At 44.1% G+C, this 26,422-nt stretch overlaps 1 protein-coding gene across 1 annotated transcript; it reads left to right on the forward strand.

The window, feature by feature from the left end:
* On the forward strand, window positions 1–26,368 carry LOC137272994 (uncharacterized). The gene is made up of 5 exons (XM_067805433.1): window positions 1–1,144; window positions 1,688–1,783; window positions 2,338–2,661; window positions 24,405–24,635; window positions 24,816–26,368. The coding sequence occupies exons 1-5, from the start codon at window positions 322–324 to the stop codon at window positions 24,980–24,982; spliced, it is 1,641 nt and encodes a 546-aa protein (XP_067661534.1). The 5' UTR covers window positions 1–321; the 3' UTR covers window positions 24,983–26,368.
* Window positions 26,369–26,422: the final 54 nt, after the last annotated feature.

Here is a 26,422-nt window from a genome sequence, read left to right on the forward strand (position 1 = left end):
GGTACTACTGTCTGCACCTTCCGCTTCCGGGCGCAACATGGCGGACATCAAAGTTCTACTATAGATACCCAAATTTTCACTGCTCAGTGTGAGTAATATGTGTAATAAATGGCAACAAGATAATTACTCTTATAATGTACTTACGTAAAGGTGAAAAGGTAATGATAAGCCACCCGAATACCCAATGACCTGTTTGTTAATTTACTGCAAAAGATATTGAAAGCCAACCATTTTCTCGGTGCTGCGATAGATAGATATAAACAACCCACTTATACCGCACAACAACCAATTTATAAAGTATAAATTACCCGATTTACTACAATGGCAAAGCCACCCCAAGCCAAACGGGCACGTATGGAACTTACATTAAATCAGAAACTGAAACTGATAGAAGACTTTGAGTCTGTCCCTCGGCCATCGCAAAAAGAACTCGCTTTTAAATATCAAATTGCTAGACAAACAGTTTCGGACATTCTTAAGAAAAAAGACTTCTATCAGACTAAATCTGAACAAAACATCAGCCCCAAAACAAAACGCTTCAATGATAACTGTAAATTTGATCGCATCAACAAACTGACATATAGCTGGTTTTTGGCCGCGCGCAGCCAACAATTACCAATTTCTGGTCCCATTCTGAAGGAAAGGGCTCTTCAGTTCGCATCACAACTGGACATAAGCGATTTCAAAGCTTCAGATGGATGGCTAGCATCATGGAAAACACGCCATGATATCAAACAATTGAAGGTTAGTGGTGAGAGCGCAAGTGTCAATACTGATGACATGGAAGAGTTTAGGACAGGCTTAGACAGCATCCACTGTATAACAACAAATCCACCTTTGGGTGATACAGGCGTAGACAGCTTCCCATGTCTAACAACAAATCCACCTTTGAGGGACACAGGCTTAGAGAACTTCCACTGTATAGCAATGAATCCACCTTTGATGGACACTGAATCACTAACACTTCACAAAAAGATGTCGGTCGTAGTTAAAGCGTTCCTGGAGCGGGATGGGAACCCAAAGGCTGAGATCAGACGTTTCGGAGTTCCTGCTGATGCATCGGCAAGTTTTACTTACATATTTATGAAGGTGTCAGAAGTCTTTCCGGGACTTGTCACTGGAAACTTCAACCTCTTTTGGAAAGGTGAGTTATATGTGTGACATGGCCGAGTAATTTAAGTAACACTGACAGGTTATATATGGGATCAGTGAAATGACAGATTCTATGACTTTCTTGTTAGACCTTGTTTTCTTTGATATGGCTTTTCCACAGTCAAATGAAGCTTGTGGCAAAAACTTCCAAGACAATACTGTGTGTTGGTAAATAGTTTGGTTCAATTTGAGAAACGTAAGAAAAATAGTTTGGATTATAGGCTCTATGTCTGGGTTTATCAGGAACCCACATCATATTTGTGTTTTGGTTTTATGTGAATTTGAATTCAAATGTCATTTTTATCACTGTTTACATGAATGTGCGTTGACAAATTACAAATTGATAGGTATTGGAATTATCTGTGAAATATGGTGATATTCAGTGGGATATGCTGGTATTGAATGCACTTGTCTTCCATATGACAGCTTGATAACAGATGTTGAAGATGAGTCCGTGAAATGATACATTTGAGTATATATAGACTGTATGGATTTTCATATTTAATGGGGTGTTCAAATTTTTTTGTTTCTCCAGACAGCGATGGAGACCTGGTGTGTTTCTCTTCAGATGAGGAATTGATGGAAGCTCTGGGATTTGTAACTGATTCTGTGTTCAGAATCTATGTTAGAGGTGAGACTGGATGTATATGGATTGTAAATCTTGCAACACTGTAGTCACAGTGTTAAATCAATATGCGAGACATATAGAGACAGTCACTTGTACATTTGTAAATTTCAAAGCACATTTCCTGAAATGAATATTGAAGCTAATATTTCATACAGTTTGATTATGAAGCTTTCTGTTGACAAGACCAAATAATGGAGGATATTGATGATTCATGTTTGTTGCAATAATTACTTTATACACTTTTAGGAATTGCAAAATTTATATTTGACTACATTGTGAAATGAGGATTTCATTTCCTTCTGGCCTGTCTGTCAGAGACAGATTTATATCGACCATTTACCTCAGAAGAAATATTTCAATATATAAACTCATAAATTAAAGGAGTAAGAAAGTATTCTGAAACATTGTGTTCCAAGCAGAATCTGACATCACTGAATTCTTAAGATGGAGATCAATATTCTGTTATTCTTATAAAAATGTAAACTTGACAAACTAACGAACACTTTCATATATTTAGCAAGGTCTGTTTCATACTGTTTGCTGATTGGTCATTTCAGAGCATGCTCTGACGTCATCTGCCAGCAGGAGTGGCGGCAATGGAACACTCCACCCCAGTGTTGTGTGTAATGCATGCAAAGGTGCTGTCCACGGCATCCACTACAAGCGCTGTGTGTGTCCAGACTATGACCTCTGTCGTCAGTGTGGGGCCAAAAAGATCCATTGGCACAACCCTCATGGTAGATGTGTCATGGAAACGGATGGGAATGTTCCCCCCAGAGCAGACTCTGGTCCCAACCAGGATGGGGAACAGGATTCTAGACCTGAGGAGGAACATCTCCACAATGTGGGAGAGAATGTGGAAACTGTGGTGGACCCTTTTGGTATGTCAGTCATTATCATAATAGTTTGTTATGTGATGGTTTCACCTTTTTACAATATGTTGATAGATTGTGAAGTAATCCTGGTGTGTCAGTACAGCTTTTGGGAACAAGGAGAGGTGCATATTTTCAAACTTATCCTATCTCACATATCTGATCTATAGCTGGGTGGTAGCAAACTGAACATACAGTTTTTGGCTTCTCTTTAACCCTTCACCCCAAATCATCCCAACAGCTCCTGCTCCTGAACAGCCTGGCTGCCTTTGAGAAGCATGCAGCCTGTGCTCTGATATGGTCATGAGACTTCCTTCTCTTGTCGTTTTAGCCTTTCTTGGGTGCTGACATCCTGTAAACTGTGGCAAATAAACTGGATTAAATAACCTTCAACATCATGGAGAAATAAAGATTCAACGTCAAGGAAAGGAAACATTTTTCTTATCATGACTCATGCCTATTATGCTTGTCTGCTTCTGACTGAACATAGAACACTTGAATCCCTTGAAGTTCCCTTCACTGAGGAGGACATAAAATCAACACTCACCCACATATAGCTTCCCTTTATCCCATTCATTGGTGTGCAATTTGGTCACCATGTTTGTCACTCTCTACACCATCGCCCTACGAGACAGTTGAAGTCAACTTGAGTCCTGATGCGGCATTTAATATCCTCTTATATTTCGGTCCTTTACGCAAAATTTTGCGTTGTACGGCTTTTGTCTGTATTAATTACCATTACGATATGAAATTGTGAAATATCATATGAAATCAATGTCATCTCAACTAAGGAAATTGAAGTCAACTATGTCCTCCTAGACTATTCCTCAACTACTAGATCTTTGCAGAAACAACGAACCAGCTCTTCTTCGAAGACTGATGATATCGTCCCTCCCAACGAACGAGACATCTAAGATGTATCTTGATGCCTACCACCAGAGGTACAGAGCTTCAGGGAATCAGCACAACAGCTAGCAGACCTTTATCTACTGCATCTGCAACGATGCTGCAACCATCAGAGAGTCTACTTTCAATGTAGACATCAACAATGTCTACACTCAACACATCGGATGCTTCTGTTTCAGCATCTGGACATCATCAATCAACTACAGTCACTTTGTATGATGATTAGACATCTGCAACAGGTCCGTCAGATGAAGATGCATGTGAACTCTCCCATTCACGAAGATCTTCACCATCAGCTGTATCTTTAGAGGATGCGAGTGCATCTTTACTCCGTGAGTGCATGCACACATGTATCGTGCTACTGCTGTAAGGGATTCACTGCCTGCATCCCCCAATCATTGTCATCATTCGTCATTTTCATCGGATGTGGTCTCCACATGCAGGCCTGCTTGGAAGTATTCACTGAATGCCAACCACTCCAGGGATGCACGCAGACATGAAGATAGCAGGGATAGTGCAGGGGCGCAGGGACAACGTTCAACGAATCCTTTCGGACAACTCATGAATGCATTCGCGGAGGAATAGAGATAACTCGTTGCACAATCGCTGGCTTACATCAGAGGGAAATGAAGTCATCTTCTCAGATGCAGAGATTACATCTTGGATTACAACTGGGCGAGACCTCACTCCACCATCAAATGAGTCCATTGCCCTCACCTACTAGATGATCTATGATGACTTGACATCTTGACCTTCCCTCCGATTACGCTGATAGCTATGGTACCTGACATCTTAGTTTCCATACTGCGACGAAGTATCAGCGTCAAAACATCCCATCCTTCAACACTCAAACATTTACTCTCCAAAAAACTCTCAACTGCGCTCAAGTGCCTTCAGCATTTCAGCAGGAAAGGTTCATCACTGTTGAACGTGGATCTTCATTCTTCACAGGAGCATGCATGCATGCAGGCATGTGTGATCGCATTCGGGACTGACACATGCATAATCAGCCAACTAACATTAAACGCCATAACAGAAGGATCTGTATAAGATAACGACAGTATAATCTGCAGTTGAAGAACACTGACAACCACGAGGACAGTCTGCCTTTGTCAGTATTTAATGACAGAAGGTTTAGCACGCTTCTAGTCAGTCTTTTATACATGTGCTTACACACATATCTCTGAGACAAACCGAATGGTAGTGAGGGAATCACTGACTGCACAAAATTTCACAATGATCATTTGGCTGCAACACTGCTGCGACAGCCAGGCAGTTTATAAATAGACTTCACATGCAGGACAGCCCGCTGTCAACCTACAATGTTGACAATCTGAAGACGAAGTGATTCCAGTACCAACATTTTCATTACAGATGAAGCATGTACCTGTTTGTATTACCTCACCGACTGTCTTCATGTATATTTAGCTGACTGAAACATTCCAATAGCAACAAGCATGGCATACACAGAATGGTATCGTATTACCGGATGATTACTGATGAAGTCAGACTTGGTTCTGATACAATCTCTACATTCCAGGGAAGAAGAATCTTTGCAACATGATTGAGACAAGATTCAAGCCATGATGCTGCAAGTTCTACTCTCTCCATTACCACTTTGACAGTAGCAATGCCGTCTCCGTCGCAGGGAAGACTACAACTACGCCCATTACAACGTTGCACAGAGAACAATTTGTCAGAGCTGAACTGCCACAGTCTTCTCTATGTTGATACATCATTACAAGGTTGGGATGCACACCTGAACAATGAGGTTGCAGCAGGAATTTGGGCAAACAGCACTTTGCATATCAACCACCTGTAGATGAAAATTGTAATCAACACGGCATGAGACTGATCAACACCATTCAGGAACAAACTACTGATGGTTCACCCCGACAAGTCCAGTGTAACATTCTACATAAACAAGCAAAGTTCAACATGATCTCACATGCTGATACAGCTAGCTTTCAACTCTTCGACATTGTCGACAACTTGAATCTCTACATAAAGGTATGCCACATTGGTAAGGTGAGAGAGTGGTTCCCAGTACTCAGTGAGGAACTAGATCAACCATCACTGAGTCTCCCTGAGTGGAAGAACCTACTTGTCCATCCACACACCAAACATGCACTCGGCAATCCGACATCGTTCCAACAACACATATTGATCGTATAAGACTGCTTGAAACATCGAGGATATTCTGATAGAGCGGTGAAGGCAGTCATCTTTGCTCTACGTAGATCTACTCACTCCTTTTATGATGATAAAGGGATACAATTTGAGACATACACCAAGTGGAAGGGCTTCACTGCATCATCCTCAAGTTGCAGACTACTTATGTCACATATGGCATACTAGAGGTCTTAAAGGCTCTACACTATCAACCTTATTAGCAGCACTCAGCATCGTCATCACCATGAGATTTTGGATCTAGCTGATGAAAGTGTACGCTCGTTCAAGCTGGAAGACCAACAATGCAGATTTAAGGCACCAGTTTGGGATGTGAATGTTGTACTCCAACATCTCACCACAGACGTTTACGAGCCTCTAGGTCGGACATCCTTTAAACTGTTGACACAGAAAATGCTGTTTCTATTTGCTCTGACAATGGCAGTACAGATGTCAGAAATACATGCTCTAGACACCAATCATCGTGAGATTGCGCACCAAGGAATGTGATGGGATTTTTGCCAAAAATCAACTGAATGGACAACTGGTATGACAATTCCACATCCCGGCATTATTGACAGTCCTCAGGCCACATGATACACAGCATTTATCATTATGCCCTGTCAGAGCATTGAAAATATATCTTCAGCAAACTAAGTCAGAGAGACAAAGTTCAAGCGCCTATTCATCCCACTATCTACTGAGACACCTATGGAAGTTTACCGCAAGACTATCTCAGTATGGATGAGAGCTGTTATACTGAGGGCCTACAAAGCAGCATGATTTGAACCTCTGTGAGCCTCCAATCCACATGAAGTAAGAGCCCACTCTACATGGAAATAGCTCGCTTACAAGAGTAATTGAGAGCTGCCAACCACCACCTATGTGACATCACCACTGAGGACATTGCTGGCATTCACCAGTTGCAGTCTAAGTAAACTAAGTCTCGGTGTATTTCGTTACACTTCACCACTGAGTCAGTAGTATAGGGAATGGGGGTTCTAAAACACTTTCACAAAATGCCTCTACAAAGCCTTATTTACTAAATAAGGCTTTGGTTGGCCCCTTAGCTCTTGCTACTATTACCCCTACTACAAAAAAGTTGGCGGTAATTACTGTGCCTTGGTAGGAGGTAACACTGTGCCGTACGGCACGATCAATAATTCTTCTCTTACAAAACCCCTACCCGGCCCACCCCTCAAGTAGTACAAGTTAGGTTCGTCGGCTTTCATATCCACTTTATCTATGTTGTAAGTTTTGACTGACCATATAGGATCGGTGGCTCGCTTACGGCTATCGCCCTCGTGTTCCCCCGGCTGGTATAGATACCTCACTAGGGCCCTATCTGGTATCTGTTTCTCCTTCCCACGCAATGGAGCGGCCGACTCTGCAACTATTGATTTTAGTTTGATAGCGTCTGCCGGTTTCTTACCGGTGAGACGGGTGACTTCATGGTTGATTGCCGACACCACCTTGGGTAACCTCGTGACCCATTCAGTCGATCGTTTTCCAGGGGTGGTCATCTCCCTAGCATACTGATAGCCGAACAAGCGCTCAGCCAAAGTCCTATTAAATCTCTCAACTATGGCTTGGCTGCGATGGGCTCCGGCCGTGCCACGCCTGACCTTTGTATCGTGTTTGGCTAGCAGTTGTGACACGGCACCCATGAACTCCCGTCCGGGGTCAACTTGCAGCTCTGTTGGCCACGTCAGCGGACTGCGTTTGTATATGCGTTCGAATCCTCTGGCTACCTGGGCCGAATCTTTCGTGGTCAAGGGTTCGGCTTCCTTGTAACGACTGGCTACGTCCACTACGGTTAAGGCATACTTGTACCTCTTGTCGTGGGGTAGGAACAGTAGGTCTGCCTGGTGAACGCTATTAGGTATGTTAATACCGAACCTCCTTCTAGGCACGTAGCGTGGTGCCGGCAAATAGATCTGCCACAGGGCTTGTTTTTCAAGCCACGCTTTGGCTTCCTCCGGGGGTACTCGCGCTATTTTAGCTAGCTTATCTACTGCGCTAGCTCCTTTCCAGTACCCACGCGGGCTGTAGTAAATAGCCTCAAATTTTTTCATGTCCATATGCATATGTGTTTATCCCATCAATAGCTATCCAACGTTTCGTGTCCATAGGCGACAGGGACGTCTTGTTTATAGTCAGTCCGTATATCTTATGTCCATCACTTCTAAGTGTGTTCATTTTATGCCTAAAGGTACGGGTCTTGAACAGGGCTTCCTTGAATCTGGCGTGTTTGATGTGTTGTTTCACCACATACTTCTTAACCCCCTTAGCCTTCCGGATCTCACTATTGTCGGCTTTCAGTATGGAGTACATCTTAGGTCTCAAACCTATGTACTCGGCTATGGGCGTGCCAGCACACTCGTCCTTCATCTTACCTAGGACCTTTTTATTTACCGTACTGTGTAGGGTATGGGTCTTAGGGTAGTCGCTGGTGTCGTATAAATCGAGGTGTTTCCTCATGTCCTCGTACACGTCCTCGGTTCGAATCTCCATCAGCAGGGAATCCGTGTCAGTGTACAGCACTTCACACCTGTCGCCGTACTGTTTCTTGAGCTCGTTGTAGTAAAAGTCGTACATCAGGTGTTTGGATAAATCGAGGATGCTCATCCCCACGTAAACAGGCCGGTTGAATTTTATGTGGCTTTTCTTCATGTGTAGGGCAACCAGGTTGTCTGTGAATATCTTACTACGGTTGAATGCCGGATTGGCTATCAATTTCCTGAGCTTGTCTTCCTCACTAGATCTAACCAGCTTCACGGTCACGCGTTTCCTCAGGTTCTCCATAGTCTTACCAAACACCGAGTTGTTCATGAGCTTGTAGAGATTTTTCTCAAAATCACTGGTGGCTTTTTTTCGTAGGTCTGTGTTCATTCTGATGTAGGGCTCCATCCATGGGCTCTGGTCGAACATGAGCACCCTGTGTATTTTGGTCAGCCTCATACCCAACGACAGGTACAGCTGTAGGTTGCGATAGTGAACGATGTACTTGGTCTTATTCATTAAGTTAGGCACGAGTTTTTCAACGTCTGTCACACGCCCACCTGACAAGTTATGTTGGTACTCAGACATCCAGTCTGTGTTAACCCTCATACGTTCGGGTGCAAGGGGATAGCTGTTGTGCGATGTGTGTAATTCCTTGGGATACTCTAAGTCAACTTCGAGGATATACCCTTTGTTCGAATCTGGTGCAACCCCCATAACATCAACGTGGGGTACCCATTCGAATCCCCCTGTAGGTAGATACTGACTCATGGCCCAGCCGTACAGGTTGTTTGCGTCGAGGTATAGAATGTGATTGGTTGGTTTGTTAGGATCGTAACCTTTCACGTATTGATTATTTGCTTTCGCGTATCGTTTGGATGCCATGGAAATCCCACCTCGCAAGCCTTTCTCAATGAATAGGTGCATGTCGTAATCTGTGAGCAATTCCAAATTAACTCCGGTCTTTTTAAGCAAGGCGTCCCACGACAGACCTGGGCTGGTGTAATACCATGCGGGGTCGAGTTTATACTGCTTTAAACAGGTCCGCCGAAACGTTTCAAACACGTCGGCTAACAGCAGTACATCTGTCCTCAAGTACAGGTCGTGATAATCACCCAGGTTCTTACAACCCAGTTTATTCCATACGTTAGTCGCGTGCGAGTAATCATCTCGTGAGACGGACGCCTCATTCAGCTTGCTATAAAAGCAGTCAATAGGGGGTAGTCTGGTCTCGGTGAACTTGGCCCAACTATCCATGTACTCATAGGGGTACACACCCTTCCTCATAAGCAGGGGTCTAGTCTCGGCGTCTGTGTATCGATCGGTGATAGGGAAGGTATTGTTGGCCTTGACCAGACTGTCGAGTGACGACAGGAGGAACTGAAACGAGTCAATGAACCTAAGTCCGTTTAAGCTGAAGGAGATGTATCTCTCCATGTTGTTGGGGATGCACGTTATATTACCATCGATTTTCGCGATGGCCTGCATGATCAAGTGTGAGTCGTACCCTCTCAAGTTGTGAAAGACAACGGGGATGTTTATTGTCTTAGGGTTGATTTTAAGCTTGAGGTTGCACGCGTTGTGAGCGGCGCCTCTATACTTACCAGTTATGTGACAGTGATCTCTCACCGAATCACCGTTAAGTGGTGATTCACACACGTGACAGTTAGTGCTACTAGCGTGAGCTAGCCTGTCGGCTCGGGTCATACGCATGGGAGCGATTCTATACAATGCATTCCTAATAATTTTTTCTTCCTCCTGCAAACACTTTAGAAACCTTTCAGCCGCGTCAGGCCCCCTATACACTACCGGGGCTTTCGTTTCCCCGTCACAACGGACGACAATGTATCCAAACGAACAGGCTTTATGCTCTTGTGTCTTGTGGGTGAAGCTACCACTGGGAGCCTCGCCGGCGGCAGCCACTAAGGCTTCGAAGTCGGCGTATATAGTATAAGGTACAGACATTGGTTCTTGTGGTTACTGAATTTTAGGATATTTTCACCTTCCTTAGGCATGTCGACTCGTATGGCCGTCTGCCCCACACCTTGGCAATCATCCCGGTGGGATTCTAATAAATCAGCTCGACTGAAACCGTGTAGGCATCGTTCACAGAAGTGGGTCTTTTCTCTGTGTGCCGATTGGTCATACAACAGCCTGCTAAAGTGTTTTATCCATGTGTAGTGATACTTGTCACCTCGCTGGATCATGAATATATTGATAACTTGGCGATCCTTCACCGGGCTGACCCTGTGTACTATTGTTGTGTTACCTTCGTGCCCAAAGACATTTATAGCCAGATTATTCTGTTTTTCTACTTTAGTGATCTGAGATATGGGGGTGGGTTCATCTATACCATCCCAGTTGAGCCCATCGTCCTGTGGATAATTAGAAGCCCTGTTCGGATTAGTGTCAGCTGGAAATAAAGCTGACCTGATAGCTAACCTCAGGCAATCGTTTCCTCTATTCTTAACGTTTACTATGGCTTGTTTGTTCTTATAGTAGGGGGGCAAGGCTAGGTATGACCCGCCTCTGAACGGCACGTAGTTAGCTATGTCTAGATAGACGTTATCGATTTTATCTACAGCCCACCCGGACCCCAAGTGTGTGTAGCGTTCTAGGTATTCTCGTATCTGCTGAAAACTATTATCGATTGATGCGTCAATGGTCTCTGCATGTGTGACGACCTCTTGTTGGCCTCGGAAGTAAGGCTGAACATACTCAGTGGTACTCCCAACCTGCTTATCGAGCGACATTTTCACTGTGATCTGAAACTTGATACTTCCTAGATTATTTAGTTCCTGGTTGACCTTATCAGCTATCAGAGGCTTGATATCTGTAATGTCTATGTTTCTATCGACGAGCATGCGCCAACCTCTCAAATAGTTGCCTACAGCGCGCTCAGTGCGCACGAACTGTAGGTCAATAGCTCTATTCTGTCGTAATAATTCTAAAAGCTGTGGTTTTCTCATACGGGAATACCCGCCTAAACCCAAATCGTGTGCCTCGGCTTTCAGTTGTTTTACAGTGGGAGGTTTTGCTACGGGGGCATGTGATAACAATGCGGTTAACCCGGCTCTCCCCAGGTTTGAATAACCCGTGTGTCCAAGCTGTTTTGCTTGAGCTTTTAATTGTTTTACCGTAGGAGGGGCTTCTAAACCTAGTAATCTCAACAATGCTGACTTCCGCATTCTAGAATACCCGATAACACCTCTCTGTTTTGCGACCCTCTTGAGCTCGCGCACAGTAGACATCGTGTTTACACCTAAGAAAACTAATGTCTAATTGGTTCACAGTAAGGGGAGGTAACTCTTAAGTGGCTATCTTGAGCAGTCGCCTACGTTCTTTTATGTAGCCTTTTTTATTCTCGTATATGAGTTGATGTCTGACTACGTTCGCTCCGTGAGCTTTACATAAACAGTAGTGCCCTTTAACCCCGATACCACACACAGAACACGTGTAGTTAGGACTTCCCATATGGAAACAACAGAACCCCTGATTCCTGCATTTCCTACCACAGGCCTCGGTCTTCCCCATAAGTATATATTCGCATCGGTATGGAGCGGGTCTCATGTTTACTTATATAGGTATTTTAGTTTAATTGCTTCGCAACCAACGCAGTAGCTGCTATACCCAACACTATGAAGCCCAGTTCACGATTCATTTGTCCCTTGGATGGTGTGTAGTACTGAGCGAGTGTGGGTTTATTGAGCGGTTCCAATTGTTTACCAGTTAGTAGATAGTATTCTTTCATTGCTTCATCAACATCGTTGAATGTTTGAACGGCATGGTTTTCACGCGTGAGTTGTTCGTTAATAAAATCGATCCTCTGGAGGCGTTTTTTAGCGTACTCGGCCTGTGCTCTTTGTAATTTCTCAGTAGCGAGATCGTGTCGCTTCCTTTCTTCCTGTATTTCAGCCGCGTGATCATCTCGTAGTTTCGAGAAGAGGTAATTACTCCCGGAAAATGCCAGGGCATTCACTAACGCCCCACCGACCATCATAGCTATCGTGGCCATCCCTATATTTATTTCATTATATTATCAGGTATGATCCCTTGTTTTACTAGGATGTCTTTTGTGGCCATCGCCATACCAAGGTTCATTATGAGCATACCCATATCCTGCAGGTTGAAATCTAGCTTGATAGTTGGTTGTTTAAGCACCATTTTAGTCAACCGAGCGTACCCTACGGCTAGACTAGCGACCACTGTGGCGTGGTATGCGTCGTTGACGAACGTTTTCCCCTCAGACATTATGTATATGATATAAAATATTAAAATTATAACATGATATGCGGGTCAATAGTGGGGCCTGCCGGCGGCGTGGGGGTATCCACCTCACGGTTAGGGTTTCCCTCACGTGTATATAACCACGAGATAGCCAAGGCAGCAGTTACGCCTACAGCCAACAACAGTCGGGTTGGATTGGTCACTTTATGTTGGTTACACCACCGTTTTTTACCGGCAGCTACTCTCTTAGGATTCTTCTGTCTGGTTACTGTTGAAGTGGTCTCCACCGTCACTGGTTCCTGTGAAGGGGGTACCACCACTGGGGTCTCCTCCACTGGGGTTTCCTGTGCAGCATCCATCTATACTATTATTATTATTCTTTCTCTCAAATTGACAATGTTTTGCCGTGATAATCGCCGCCGTCACTGGAGCCAACAACATACCATATTTGTGGTACAGCCCGCAGCTGATAGAGCTCACGGCGTGTTCGATAAAAGGGTCTTTCTCGAGGTCCTCCCACAGGTAAAGTCGGCGCTCTGGTGGAATGGGAAGGAAGTGTGATACAATACCGGTGTATATCTGGGTCATAGCCGATCCTATTGTCTTTGTCATTTCTGCTCCGAGCCGGGACTCGTATCTAGCGTACAGCTTATCGATTTCTTCGGCTGACATTTTGTTAATTTTATCTGGAGTGTAGTCTCCAAAGTAATGTTTGGCTTTGCCGCCAACAGCCAACGCCACCAGTTTCTCTCGCTTGGGGGAATCCCCCACACCCCCACTGGGGGAACCCTCCAACGACAATTGTTCGAGCAATTCCTCACACTCCATCTTATAATATAACAAGTAAGATTTAGTTTTAACTATATAATACCCGATGCAGACAAAACACAGAGAAATGAATGTTAAGTTGCACACGACAAACACTTCAAATATCATAGCTATGCTTAGCATTTGCTTAGCTTTGCTTAGCTTTAGCTTAGCTTTGCTTAGCTTTGCTTAGCATACTATATATGCTACTGGTTGGTCGGTCTTTAGAACGAGCTTAGCGTGTTTAGTTTCAGCGAGCTGTTTCTTCACCCGTTCCCGTTCTAATTTACTCATCACATCGTTCTCTCTCAAACACTCCTCGAACGAATCCCTATCCTTGCAGTGAAATAAGGCCACCCATCGCGTCTGCTCCCTGAGGTCTTTCAACACCGAGTTGAACTTCTGCGTTAGCACCCAGACGCTGTGATTTGCATGCCGGCCGGAGAAGGCCAGGTACGATAGCATGTCTCTCTTTTTTGTTATCTCGCGATTAGCGCTGCAGTCGTCCAGTATAAACAGCGTCGGTTCCCCTTTAAATTTCTCGTGAAGAGCTTTCAACCAGTCCTGCAGGCGTGTTCCAGGGTCGATTTTGTGTACATCCGGGTCCGTCATCACCCAAGGTCGCGCGTACGTTTTATTCATGCTCAGAGTAGGGCACATGATAACGATGTTATCGAACACATCCTTGTAGTAACCCTCCAACATATCCAACACGAAAACGGTCTTCCCACAGCCAGTCTGCCCGCATATGATAGCGCAGTGTGGGTCAGTGGGTAGTTGTGGGTGTAGGGGTGTCCCCCACTCAGTAGATGGCTTGCACGAATCTCCCATTGTCTATATTAAGTTGCGCGTCCATAATAACGTACAGATATAATTTCAACTTACCAGCGGGTTGAGCCTTCTTAGTAATCTGGATGGTTATCCCTTCGCTGCCGTTATCTATACGGCGCCCGCTACCGTGCAGTTTATCATCATCCGTGGATCGCATGTCCAACCATAGGGCGTACTTGGTGGTCAGGTATTCACCGATCTGCACGGAGCCTAGGTCCAGGTCCTTTGTTATATAATCCCCCACTGGTAGCTTTTTTATCTCATCCCACTGCTGGTGTGGTCTCATACCATGACTGAACAGCTGGTTGGGCACGCCCTCGATGGTCACTTCCACCTTTTCAATCTCGGGGTTGAAAAACTTCTCGCTGTCCCTCCGGAATGGCTCGTAATCCTCCACGGGGACGACCAGGATACCTTTCATCGATCGCGCCGGCACGTTCAGGTTGATATTCCACACAGTGTCGCTCTTATCTCGCACGACTGATCTATGCCTCAGTACGCGATCGTACAGTATAGCCATCTTCCCAGAGTACTGACTTCGAACCTGCCTGGCCAGCTCCGGGCTAGTGACCATGTCGAACTCCAGAGAGATGTTGTCTATGGCATAACTGGCCTCATCACCGTTCGGCGTACGCACTACTTTGCTATAGTCGTTAAACGTGAGCTCGTATTCTAGCCTATCACCCAGTGCGGCCTGGTAAAACGGCGCGTGTCCCGTGAGCAACTCGAAGTCGAGCGGCACGCAGAATCGATTCCCGTATGCTAGAGCGATGGCCTTTTCACCGTCCGATAGCTTGTCTTGTTGGTCTGTCGTGAAGACGTATCCTATGCGCGCCCGGGTTGATTTGCTGATACCCTGGTACACATCATTGACTCGTTCTCTCTCGCTTTTCCAGAGATCCTTGTAGCAGTGAAACACGTCGCTGTCGTCGATGCTCAGTACCTCGTTACCGCTGATCTTGACGGTCGTTTTCTTGATGATAGCTCGACCCACGTTCCGCACTAGCTCGCGTTTATCGTTGACGGAGGTCAACGTGATATTGAACGCCAGTCGAACAGTGCCTGGTACAATGAGGTCATTCTCACCAAGGTTTGGAAATCTAACCAGCAGAGTTTGATTCTGGTCTATCTTGCTGGGATTGTTGGTGATGGTCACCGACTGTCGCACGGCTCTGGCACCTAATGGCTCTCTCAATTTTCTGAAAGGATCTAATTTTCTACCGTACATTGTTATATAAAAGAAATATATTTTTAATACTAATGGATGAAGACATACCTATGGATGATATGTGGGACGATAGTGCCCAGGCATTCAATGATGACCAGGAGACCTCATTCTCGCAAGGTGACGAGCTCCTTAAAGGCGCCGTCGATGATTATTACAACGCAGTTGAAAATAAATCCAAACTCAAGCCGTTGGGAAGGAACTATTCCGATTTTACCCTCAGCAATGGCACGCTGCGTTTGAAGTCTCGCCCGGAGATCGATCTCATGAATAAACGCACTAGAGAACCGCTTGCTTTATCAACATTAGCCGGTAAACATGGAAGTCAGTTGGTCCAAGATGAACTAGGTTTCATAGATTACGGTGGCGCGCGACCTAAGCAGTATCCTCCGAAGTTAGTTCAAGGTCTGGAAGGCATCAGGGACGCCACATCAGATCAAAACATGACTTATGATATTAAAAAGATGTTGGCCGACTACGAGAACGAGCCCTTCCCGGGGCTCGAATTTACCGTTCGGGAACTGAGGGGGTTGGATCTGTTGATGCAAACCATTCGTGGTCAGCTCTGGAAAAGCACAGCCAAAATGAGTGAGATAGACGACCACATCGCCTATGAAAAGAAAAAACTCGGTGAAACTGAGGACGAGTCTATGAAAGCCACCATTGAGGAACGAATACGTAATTTGGAAGATGAAAGGCAGACCTGGTTGGAGACAGCGTCCGGCTACAAAGAAAAGCTTAGATCCCAGGTCAGCCGTATACGGGAAACCATCAATCAAGTTCTCCACCGAGACACCACGTTAGCAGACAGGATTCGGATATTATTCCGGGAGCAAGGGATCACCATCGCCAGCATTCTGACTGCATTGGGTTTAATTATATCAACCCTGGTGGTGTCACTAACAGGAGGTACCCCTGTGGGGCCTGCCGGTGGGGGAGTTACCCCCACACCCCCTGGCGGCGGTGTTAAAGACTGGATTAAAAAACTCGGGGAAGGCCTAGCTAAACTGGCTGGTAAAGCCGCCGAAGCCCTTCCCGGCATCCTGGGTAGCATCGTCTCGTGGTTGTTGAGCGCTCTGTCTAAAACTGCCATGTGGCTCAGTCAAAACCTGTGGGCAGCCATCGTCGCCGTGGCGGGTCTGGTGTACGTAGCGGCTAAGAAATCTTTAACCAAATAAGTCCCAAAGTTACCCCGCCAACCACTAGGGCTGTTTTATTATCAATATGCTGCTGATAGGGGGGTCCCCCCACATGAATATGGGGGTGTGTGGGGGGTACATGAACTTTAGGCTCCGGAGGTGGCGCCACTATACCCTTTTCACGTGGTGGGATGTGTGGGATATAGGGGGTGTTAATATCGGAGTTGATACCCAACTTTTGATCCTTCGTGGCTATGACTATTTTGTTGTTATAACCCACCACTTTTTTTATTCTCAGTTGCATATCACTCGGGGCCATGTATAACCCCACGCCGAACACGTAATTGACTTTCGATCTGGCGTATTCTAACACGTTTTGGTAACGGTCGATGGCCCTCGGGAGATCAACTGGAGAATTGATAGCATCCTCAACGTTGGCAACGAATTGTGTCTGAGCGTCGTAAGCAGTTCCCTTACCGAGGATGTTAGAACGCGTCATCGACTGCGCACCCAACAGCGCCCACACGTACGTTCGAATCGAGTCGTTCAAGCGTATTGTACCAGCACGAGTGAATTCTTTCGATGTTTTTGAGATCATTTTAGTCCAGGCTGTGGCTGCATCAGGACTGGTTTGCTTTATACAGCTGACATGGATCTTTTCATTCGTTGTGGGGCCTGTAAATGTATGACGGTTTGGGTTGTATGAACCATCTTTAGAACCGGCATAATATGTTCCGGACCTGTAGAAGTACACGAGAACTATACCGAGACCATGGTTCACACCAGGAAGGCGAAAGTCTTTATTCGTTGGAATCTCAAACTCCCCACAAATACGTTCATAAGCGCGTCTATCATAGGGGTTATTCGTCATACTCCACGCTTTATCTTGGGGAAGAGGAGCACTTATTTCCTTCAATATTCGTCTCGTTTGATAATAAATATGAAACAAAATAACCGCCTTACTCAGTTCGTCTATACCGTAGTCTGGTGTCACACCCGACCCTGTCGTCGCACACCACACAGCAAAGTTGAGTTGGTTCTGCCAAAACTGCATTGGGTTTTGATTCCAGTTTACCACCGCCTGCGCGTTATTAACGGACACGACATACTTTTCAAAGATATCAATAAAGGTTGTTTTAAACCCCGTACCATCTGCATTCACCACGATTTTCAAGTGTGCTAAATCCATATTATAATTTATAATTCATATATTATAATATGTACATAACACTTCCAGGAATAACGAGCGGTGAGGCCGTTCAGCTGACGCACGCGATCGATAACACGTCAGGTCAACTCGAAGTCGCACTCTGCGATATCACCTACCTACCGCAATGGACTAACATTAATATCAGCAACAATAAGCTGTTCGTCAGTGGAACTCGCAGTCAGATAACTGACGGCTACTACAGCGTGTGCTCTCTAAACGATGAGGTCTTCAAACCCCTAGGGGCCGAACTCAAGATGAACGACTCAAACGGTACAGTGGTGTTAATCAACAATGGAATAAACCCTTTGAGGCTCGGCCGACCATTAGCAAGGATGCTCGGTATGTCCCCTGACGAGATAAAACCAACAACAACCGTCACAGGCACGAAGTTACCCGACCTAGTACCGTACCGAGAGCTGTACATTCATCTCAGTCAGGTGAGCACAACGTATAACATTCAAGGAGGCCACCCTTCCACTATACTGAGAGCAGTGCCGGTGAAAACTGAGAAATTCAACGACGGTAGAACCGAGTCATTTTCACCACGGCAGTATAAGAGATTAACCCAGGGCAACATACCTGAGCTGACAATATCGGTGTTAGATATAAATCATAATCCTGTAAATATAGGATACCTCAGCTTAACACTTCATGTAACATGACCAGCGCACAAGGACCCGGAGTGAAAAAATGCGTCAATATCGGGATCTCCGACCTCGGAGACACGCGTGGTTTCGACGCTCCCGGAGTAGATGGTAAAACGTACGCCTTGCAACTGAAAAACAACATTTACAAACGCGTTGAAGTCTCCTCCGGTGGAGCCCTAAGTGATATGATAGATACCACAGGAGCAACAGCCAACACTAAGTACGCCCTCGTCAACACCGGTGATGACAACTGGAGAATATACCCATCATTCGGAGGTAAACTGTTCGACTTAGACGATGTTGAGAGAACTACCATCAAAAAGAACCAGCCATATAAGCTCGGCTTCACCGAAGATGACAAGTGGGTGTTGTTACCCGATTACGCCAACTGGTTGCTCAATATTAAGCTCTTCTCCCCCTACGTGTTCACTGATAACAAAGACCACTACCTAAACAAAATCGTGAACGATGGATTCCTGCTCGTGGCTTACGTCCCAACTCAGAGACGTAGCGTAGTCGTCAGCCCAATCAACAATTCACCACTCCACGTGCTATCGAGTAAAACGGGTATACAAAACGTGGCATTACAGTTGGTGTCTGAATTCGAAGGCGTGGACAAAGTACTAGATGGTATACCGTCAAACACAACACTGGTCATCAAAGTCTACCTAGGGGAATCATCGGGGGATAACGTCGAGATCGTGAAGGGAGTCAAACTAGGGTGGGAGAAACGACACAAGGATCAAGTTTGCAACGTTTACGTTCGGGTGGGTGTCGGCTCCAACACCAGTCTGCAGGGTGTCAACGTGATCGTGGAAAACAAGATATCACTAACCAAGATCTTCCTACCTAACAACATACACTTTATTGGTATGAATTTAATCCCTGAATTATTAACAGAAAACCAGTTGGAAATTATATAATAATATTATAATAATGACCAGTCATCATCCCAACACTACGCTTAACGACCTGGGAGATACAGAGGGATTCGACCAGCCTGGTGAGGAAGATGAATTATACATCCTGCACTTCAAAAACAACGTGTACAGACGGGTGCCGTTACCAGATTTAAAAGAGCCCAAATGGCTGATCAACTTAACACCCACCTCACCTTATATCACAATAGACGCAGATACGGGGCGTATCTCTAAGATTAAGAACAACGGTATCTGGGCCGGGGATTTCATTCCGGAGAGGGCATTAGTACACATACCATCTGCTGGTTACGGTAAAAAGGGGTTAAGTGCTTATCCAAACAATAAATTAACATTTAGCAGTAATCTTGATAGAATATCCTCCCCTTTCACCCTCATCATAGAAGTCTTCTTTACGGCTTTATTCGATGGAGACCCCCCAATAGTACACCAAATTTTACCCGGGGTGTCAATACGCTGGTCTTACACATACCAATATTGTCGTATTGTTATACAACGGGATACCACGGGTCCTATAAAACGTTTAATAAGCTCCCCTGGGGTTTCTATTACAACAGGAAATTCTATTAGCCTCTCACCTATTGCCCTGACTAGTAGTCTAGAACTTGTAGACTTCAAATACATTGATAGATTTTTAACTGAAACCCAATTAAAATATCTTTCAAAATATATATTATAGGATGGGTCTGTACCCAGTTGTAGAGGAAGTAGCGAAGACGCTGGAAACCGTAGATGGGTTCCGCTTGAGGCAGTTATGTGATGTGAAACGCCAACTAGAACAAGACCGTGACACGCGGAAAGCACTATGTAAGAAGTACAATAGAGCTTTCAATATCGTGGACGGGGCTGACACTACCCTTATGGCAACCAGCATGGGACTAGGGGCGGCAGGCGTTGGGTTGTTAACCACCATCGTGGCTGCACCTATAGTGCTAGGTATTGAAATAACGGCTGGGGTGACAGGGTTGGTAGGGTTGGCGCTTAAGTTAGTATCACGCAGACTTAATCGTAAGGCATTGAAACACGACGAGATCAGGGTTCTGGCCGAAGCAAAGCTGAACACAGTGAGTGAGCGAATTTCCACGGCACTCTCTGACAGTAAGATCTCAGAAGAGGAGTTTCGTTCAATCCTCTCTGAACTCAAAAAATATAACGGAATGAAACAAGATATTCGATCCAAGTCTCGTAAGTCTGCTATCAGCGAGGACGAGAAAAAAAAGTACATAGAACAGGGGATACAAAAAGCCCAGCAAGCCTTTATTATGAACACCAAAGAGATCGTAGGCGGTTCACGTTAAACTGTTTCATCGATATAAACATAACATAGGGGCGATAGCCGTAAGCGAGCCACCGATCCTATATGGTCAGTCAAAACTTACAACATAGATAAAGTAGATATGAAAGCCGACGAACCTAACTTATACTACTTGAGGGATGGGCCGGGTAGGGGTTTTGTAAGAGAAGAATTATTGATCGTGCCGTACGGCACAGTGTTACCTCCTACCAAGGCACAGTAATTACCGCCAACTTTTTTGTAGTAGGGGTAATAGTAGCAAGAGCTAAGGGGCCAACCAAAGCCTTATTTAGTAAATAAGGCTTTGTAGAGGCATTTTGTGAAAGTGTTTTAGAACCCCCATTCCCTATACTACTGAGTCTAACAAAACCTAGTAGAAGGTCACGTCAGGTAACCTTGGAGCGACCAATGACCATCCAATCAAACGCGAGACGGTTAAATAGATTTAACCAATCAGACAACGGCTACTATTTAGGGATCGGAGGGACTTTTAAAATATTCAGGTTACCGACACAGATCTCTCCACAAACAAAAATCTGTATATAACACAGTTATTTGACCAGCTGTATATATGATTTGGGGTTCTGTTGACATGGTTACCATTAGCCAATATTTCCGCAAGATGACGTCCTTGAATATTGCCAAAAACACTATTTTCAGGGACTGTTTACTCACCGTTGTCATGGTTGTAATGTGCACCGTGTGCATCACCCGGAATTTATCGTACACTAAATATCATTCGGAATCGTTCGGGTACGAACCTTTTCGAGATAAATAGTTCAAAAGGTATGTGTGAATGTCCACTTTCGCGATTTGGTAAGCTGTGTTCTGATTGATCGCTGTTTCTGTCAGATTCTGTAAGCATAATAAACATGAGTCAGGATAAGGAACAGTATTTTTTGTAAGTAAAAAACTTTATTTTATACTTGTCCTGACTCATGATATCAAGACCTCCCAACCGCACTGCACGCTGAATTCCCAGTAGTTCTCGTCTCGGACAGAGTAACAAGCATTGCCAGTCATGTGACCAATTTGCACGGGCTAAAAGTTGGCTACATTAGGGTGAGTGTTGATTTTATGTCCTCTTCAGTGAAAGGAACTTCAAGGGATTCAAGTGTCCCACTATGTTCAGATAGAAGGAGGAGACAAGCATATCAAGCACGTGTCAGGATAAGTAATAAATATTGGTTTTATTAAAAAAAATTACATGTTTGCATGGACTGTAAGAAGAACTACAAAGTTGACAATTTCATCCCAAAGCCTCAGCTCCACCACAGACCAGTACAGCTCTCAAAAGCCTGTCCAGCAGAAGTCTTACTTACTATGTTAGTCTTTTGAATGAGATCCACCTTCTTACAAGCCTCCCCTTTTGCCTGTCTGCTCCGTCCAGCTGTGTCAAACCTTTATGAGAATCAGGTCTTAGCATCAAGGATGGCTCCTCAGCAACTATCCGCTGACATGTTGTGATGTTTTGGAGAGTGACAGTCTTTAACTCCCACTGGACTCCATCAGTTTGGTTGCCTGGTACTGATGTGGCAACTGTCCTCAGCCAGATAGTGACATCCTCTGTCCATGGAATCAGTGAATCAAGATGTATGGAAGTTGGAACTCCGTTACTTATCTTCATTCTACTTTCCTTTGGGTATGAGATCTTCCTCACCTGTCTCCAAGCTGGAACAATGCAGTACAATCACCACTGAGTGACTTTATCATAGACAGAGGCTATTCATGTATACTGCTGCAGAAGTGATTAATACTCACACTCACCCACTCATTGTCACCCAGAACTGAGCATTAAAGAGTTGAGGATACCAAGCTGTTTTGACTTTCGTGTTTAAGGAGATCGTAGGAGATGGTTTCAAGATTCGAGTCTTGGCAAGATTCGAGTCACAAGACTTTAATTCACAGTGCCTTTCTGGAAATTTAGGTGATGTGTGGTTGACATGTGGAGCTCAGCATTTGTCTTCAGGCCAGTGGACACTGGAACACTACATTTACTCAGGAATGCCCACTCAATGGGAGTGTTTGTGCTGAGGAAGCCATGGGGTTTTGGAAGAAGCAACCCATCACAAGCTTTGGAGTTATGCAGTCGATTGGGAGATTGCACTCTGGCCTCCTTGTGCATTATCATCACATCATCATACCTGTTATTCACTCAGACACAGGGCACAGCCCACCTCCAAGGAAGGGAAAAGAACAATACATGAGAGAAGATAAGTTTAAGATTTTGAACATTTTCACTAAAAATTGTATACTTTTAATACTTACCCAGTCTCACACAGTGGAATCCCACCCAACCAACCATGGTGCACCACTTACGACTGTTACACCAAGAAGAGAATTACAAGACAAAGGAGTCACATGACCATATTGGAGCACAGGCTCATGCTTCTCATGGGCTACCAGTCTGTCCAGGAACAGGACGAGAAGGGGTGTGTTGGGCCAAGGGTAGTCTGTCGAACAGACCCTGAAGTATATATATCCAAGAAAGCCCACGCAAGTCTAGAAAATGTGGCAAGTCTAGATTTCCTTAGCTTCTGAAAATGAAGAAAGTCTCAGGACTCCATTTCATTATATTATTATTTTTTCACTATGAACGTTTTTTCAGTAAAATATGTTCATTTCAGAGACTAGCTGTTAGTCTAGGCCAAGGGTTCACTTAGCTGTTTATCATGAGAGAGATAGTGAGAGTACAATGCGTGAAATTGTATGGGATAAGTATTATTACTGTACAATTCATAGCTGTCATTTTCAATTTCTCTTCAGGTAATTTTGGTATAGCAAGGGTGTAGTTGTGAAGATAAATGTATTGCAATGTCATCAATAAATCAAATGGTTGTTGATATTGGAGGGGTAAGAATGTCACAGGCTAAACAAAACAAGAGAAGTCCTTAAACAGACTAACATCAGAGGCAGCTGTATGAAGCTGATTTCAAGAGCATCACAAGCTAAGATACATAGTGCTCACATACACAAATGCTATGAGGCACCTCTATAGGCTTCAATGGAGGAACTCCTTTGTCTCACTTTTGCACACCCATTATGATTATTGCACACAAAAAACTTATGTGAATAACTCCTTTGTACTTACAAGTGCACACTATTTTCATTGATCAGTTAAAATACAGAATGTGTATATATTAGAGATATATAGAAAACTTAATTTCCGCTTTTAAGTCAGGACAATTATTTTGGATTACCCACATGGTCATTTGGTTCCTAATTTGCTACAGCTATGTTAATTGGGCAATTGGAAGTGTCAAACTACTAAGTAAAGCTTATTTTGAGTGTTCCAAATGTATATGTAGAGAGAGAAGTTTCAGCCTGATTATGAGTAAATAATGGCAAATCGTATGACTTGTCTTTTGTAAATCCAGCAAACCTTGCTTGTCGTAAGAGGTGACTAACAGGATCGGGTGGTGAGGCTTGCTGACTTGGTTGACACATCATTGGTTTCCAATGCTGTTGATCACTGGATTGTCTGTTGTTGATCACTTGACTTGAGTATTTATAGAACACTGCCGTATAGCTGGAATATTGCTAAGTGCAGTGTAAAACTAAACTTGCTCACCACTGTAAATCCAGTAAAGAGTTTGTCATTATTCATAACTGATGTTGTGCTTTGTGTTGGTTCTGTGAATGAGAACCTAGACATTAACATAGAAAGTTCAGATCTGATTGCTTCCTTTTGTTAATGTAACAGATTAGCCTGGTCAAAGATATTTTTCCAGACCAGAAACATTTCTTAAAAATCATTTGACACATGTTCTGAAAGGTTGATCTATAAATTGGATCCCTTCAGTTTAATATGTATTACAGGATACAGATTAATGTTGGAACTGTCCTTTCTGTCTTAGGCGTTCACGTGAACTTTGAAGCTGAGGATCAAGGACACCATCGTGGTGGGAAGTGTCATGGAAGTGGCCAACGTAGCCCCAAAGGCTGTGGTTACCGAATCCGCCATTACCATCGTCGCTGTGGCAACAACCAGGACCAGGATGCTGGGAAAGAAGATGGCGAGATGAGAGAGGAAGATGTTGAACCCATAAAGCTGGAGCCACAAGACTCCGTGGCCCAGGATGACTCTAGTTAATAATAGTTAATATCGAGTTAATAATACCGACCAATTTCAATATATTTTCAGGCTTTTGTTGCAGTGTATTGATGTCCAAATCCAATACAGTAAAACCTTACACAAAATAGCTCTTCACAAATTGTTATGCTTGGTACTGTGAATGAACGTTTTAGTGTTCATAATTTTCCTGCAGACCCCAAGATTTCTGAGGTCTCCATCAGATGTCCCAGATGGGTTTCACAGACGACAGCGACTGGCTCACAAGACTGCTTGAGGCCAAGAATGGAGACATCAGTCAGGTGCAGGATGCAATCAAACCAGATCGCAGAACCAACGAGGATGTCAGAGCCTAAGCACTGATCCAAATTGTGACACACTCAACAACAGGCTATACTTTCACTGGGTTAACCGTTTCCGTGGTGTAGTGGTTAGAGTGTCTGACCAGAGAGCGCGGAAAGTCAGTGGTTCAATCCCCTGTAGGGGGATTAAAAAAACATTAAAATATGGTACTTGTTGATCCCTGTCTTGCGCTCGACATTAATGGGTCCAACAAGAAGTCAAGAGTGGAGTGTTCATGCTGAACTATGGCATGGTATGTCAGTGGGCTAGCACTTTAATAAAACCTGCTGAAGTCTGGGCTAGTACAAGCAGACACACATACACATGTCATCATTTGAGTGAAATATTCTTTAAAGACCATTCCATCTCTCTTTCACTGGCTTAATCTGTACATGACAACACCTCTGTACATGAGCAGTGATTCTGTTTTGGATTAAATATCTGAGGGATGTCTCACAATATTTAACAATGTTGCACTGTATATGACGTGTCATTTCAATGTTTTGAAATGTTTGTTTCTAATACATGGCCCTGTATTCAAACTGTACCAATATCAGCCTGTTTTAATCAAAGGTTAACGAGTGATCCCACTTGTTAGAAACTAAAGAATTGAGAAGACAAGTATTCTCTATGTGAGTGGAAACTAAAGAACTGAGGAAACAGGTATTTTCATGTAACTGGAAACTGGAGAATTGAGGAGCCCGGTATCCTCATGTAAGTGGAAACTAAAGAACTGAGGAGACAGGTATTCTCCATGTATGTGGAAACTAAAAAATTGAGGAGACAGGTATTTTCCATGGAAGTGGAAAGAAAAGAATTGAGGAGACAGGTATTTTCCATGGAAGTGGAAACTGAAGAATTGAGAAGACAGGTATTTTCCATGAAGTGGAAACTAAAGGACTGAGTAGACAGGTGTTCTCCACATGAGTGGAAACGAAAAAATTGAGAAAACAAGTATTCTCTATGGGAGTGGAAACTAGAGAATTGAGGGGATCGGTATCCTCATGTAAGTGGAAACTAAAGAATTGAGAAGACTACTGTTATTGTCCTGGCAACTGTTTAAGTGAAAATTGACACTTCAAATTTGATGTTGACTGTGAAGTAAAATACTTCATCCATGGAAATGGTGTTCAGTGGTATTTTAATCATGTTTCACTGCATTTACAGCTTTCCTGTCGTTTCTGTGCGTGACTATTGTGTGGAGATTATCAGTTGTCTAGAAACTGGCTATTGTTATTTGATTGTGAGGAAACCCCAGAAAAGGTAATGGGGTTGTGTAAACCTTGGAAAATATAACTGAGCAATTTAGACCTTTGTTTTGGGGGTGGGGGGTGGGGGTGTATATCCACATGAAATGTTGTGTTGATATTTATAAATGTCAGAAAATAAATTTACTGGATTCATCAATGGTTTGTTTTATTATACGTTTTTGTTATTGTTAAATGTCACAGGTAAATCAGG

Source organism: Haliotis asinina, chromosome 2 (genome assembly GCF_037392515.1).
Source record: "Haliotis asinina isolate JCU_RB_2024 chromosome 2, JCU_Hal_asi_v2, whole genome shotgun sequence".
Lineage (NCBI taxonomy): Eukaryota > Metazoa > Mollusca > Gastropoda > Lepetellida > Haliotidae > Haliotis > Haliotis asinina.

Excerpts from the sequence above, each read along its gene's own strand:
- LOC137272994 (XM_067805433.1), top strand. The coding sequence starts at position 322 with ATGGCAAAGCCACCCCAAGCCAAACGGGCACGTATGGAACTTACATTA. Across the intron at positions 1,784-2,337 it reads GTTCAGAATCTATGTTAGAG|AGCATGCTCTGACGTCATCT; the intron begins GTGAGACTGGAT and ends TGGTCATTTCAG. Across the intron at positions 24,636-24,815 it reads CGTGGCCCAGGATGACTCTA|ACCCCAAGATTTCTGAGGTC; the intron begins GTTAATAATAGT and ends ATTTTCCTGCAG.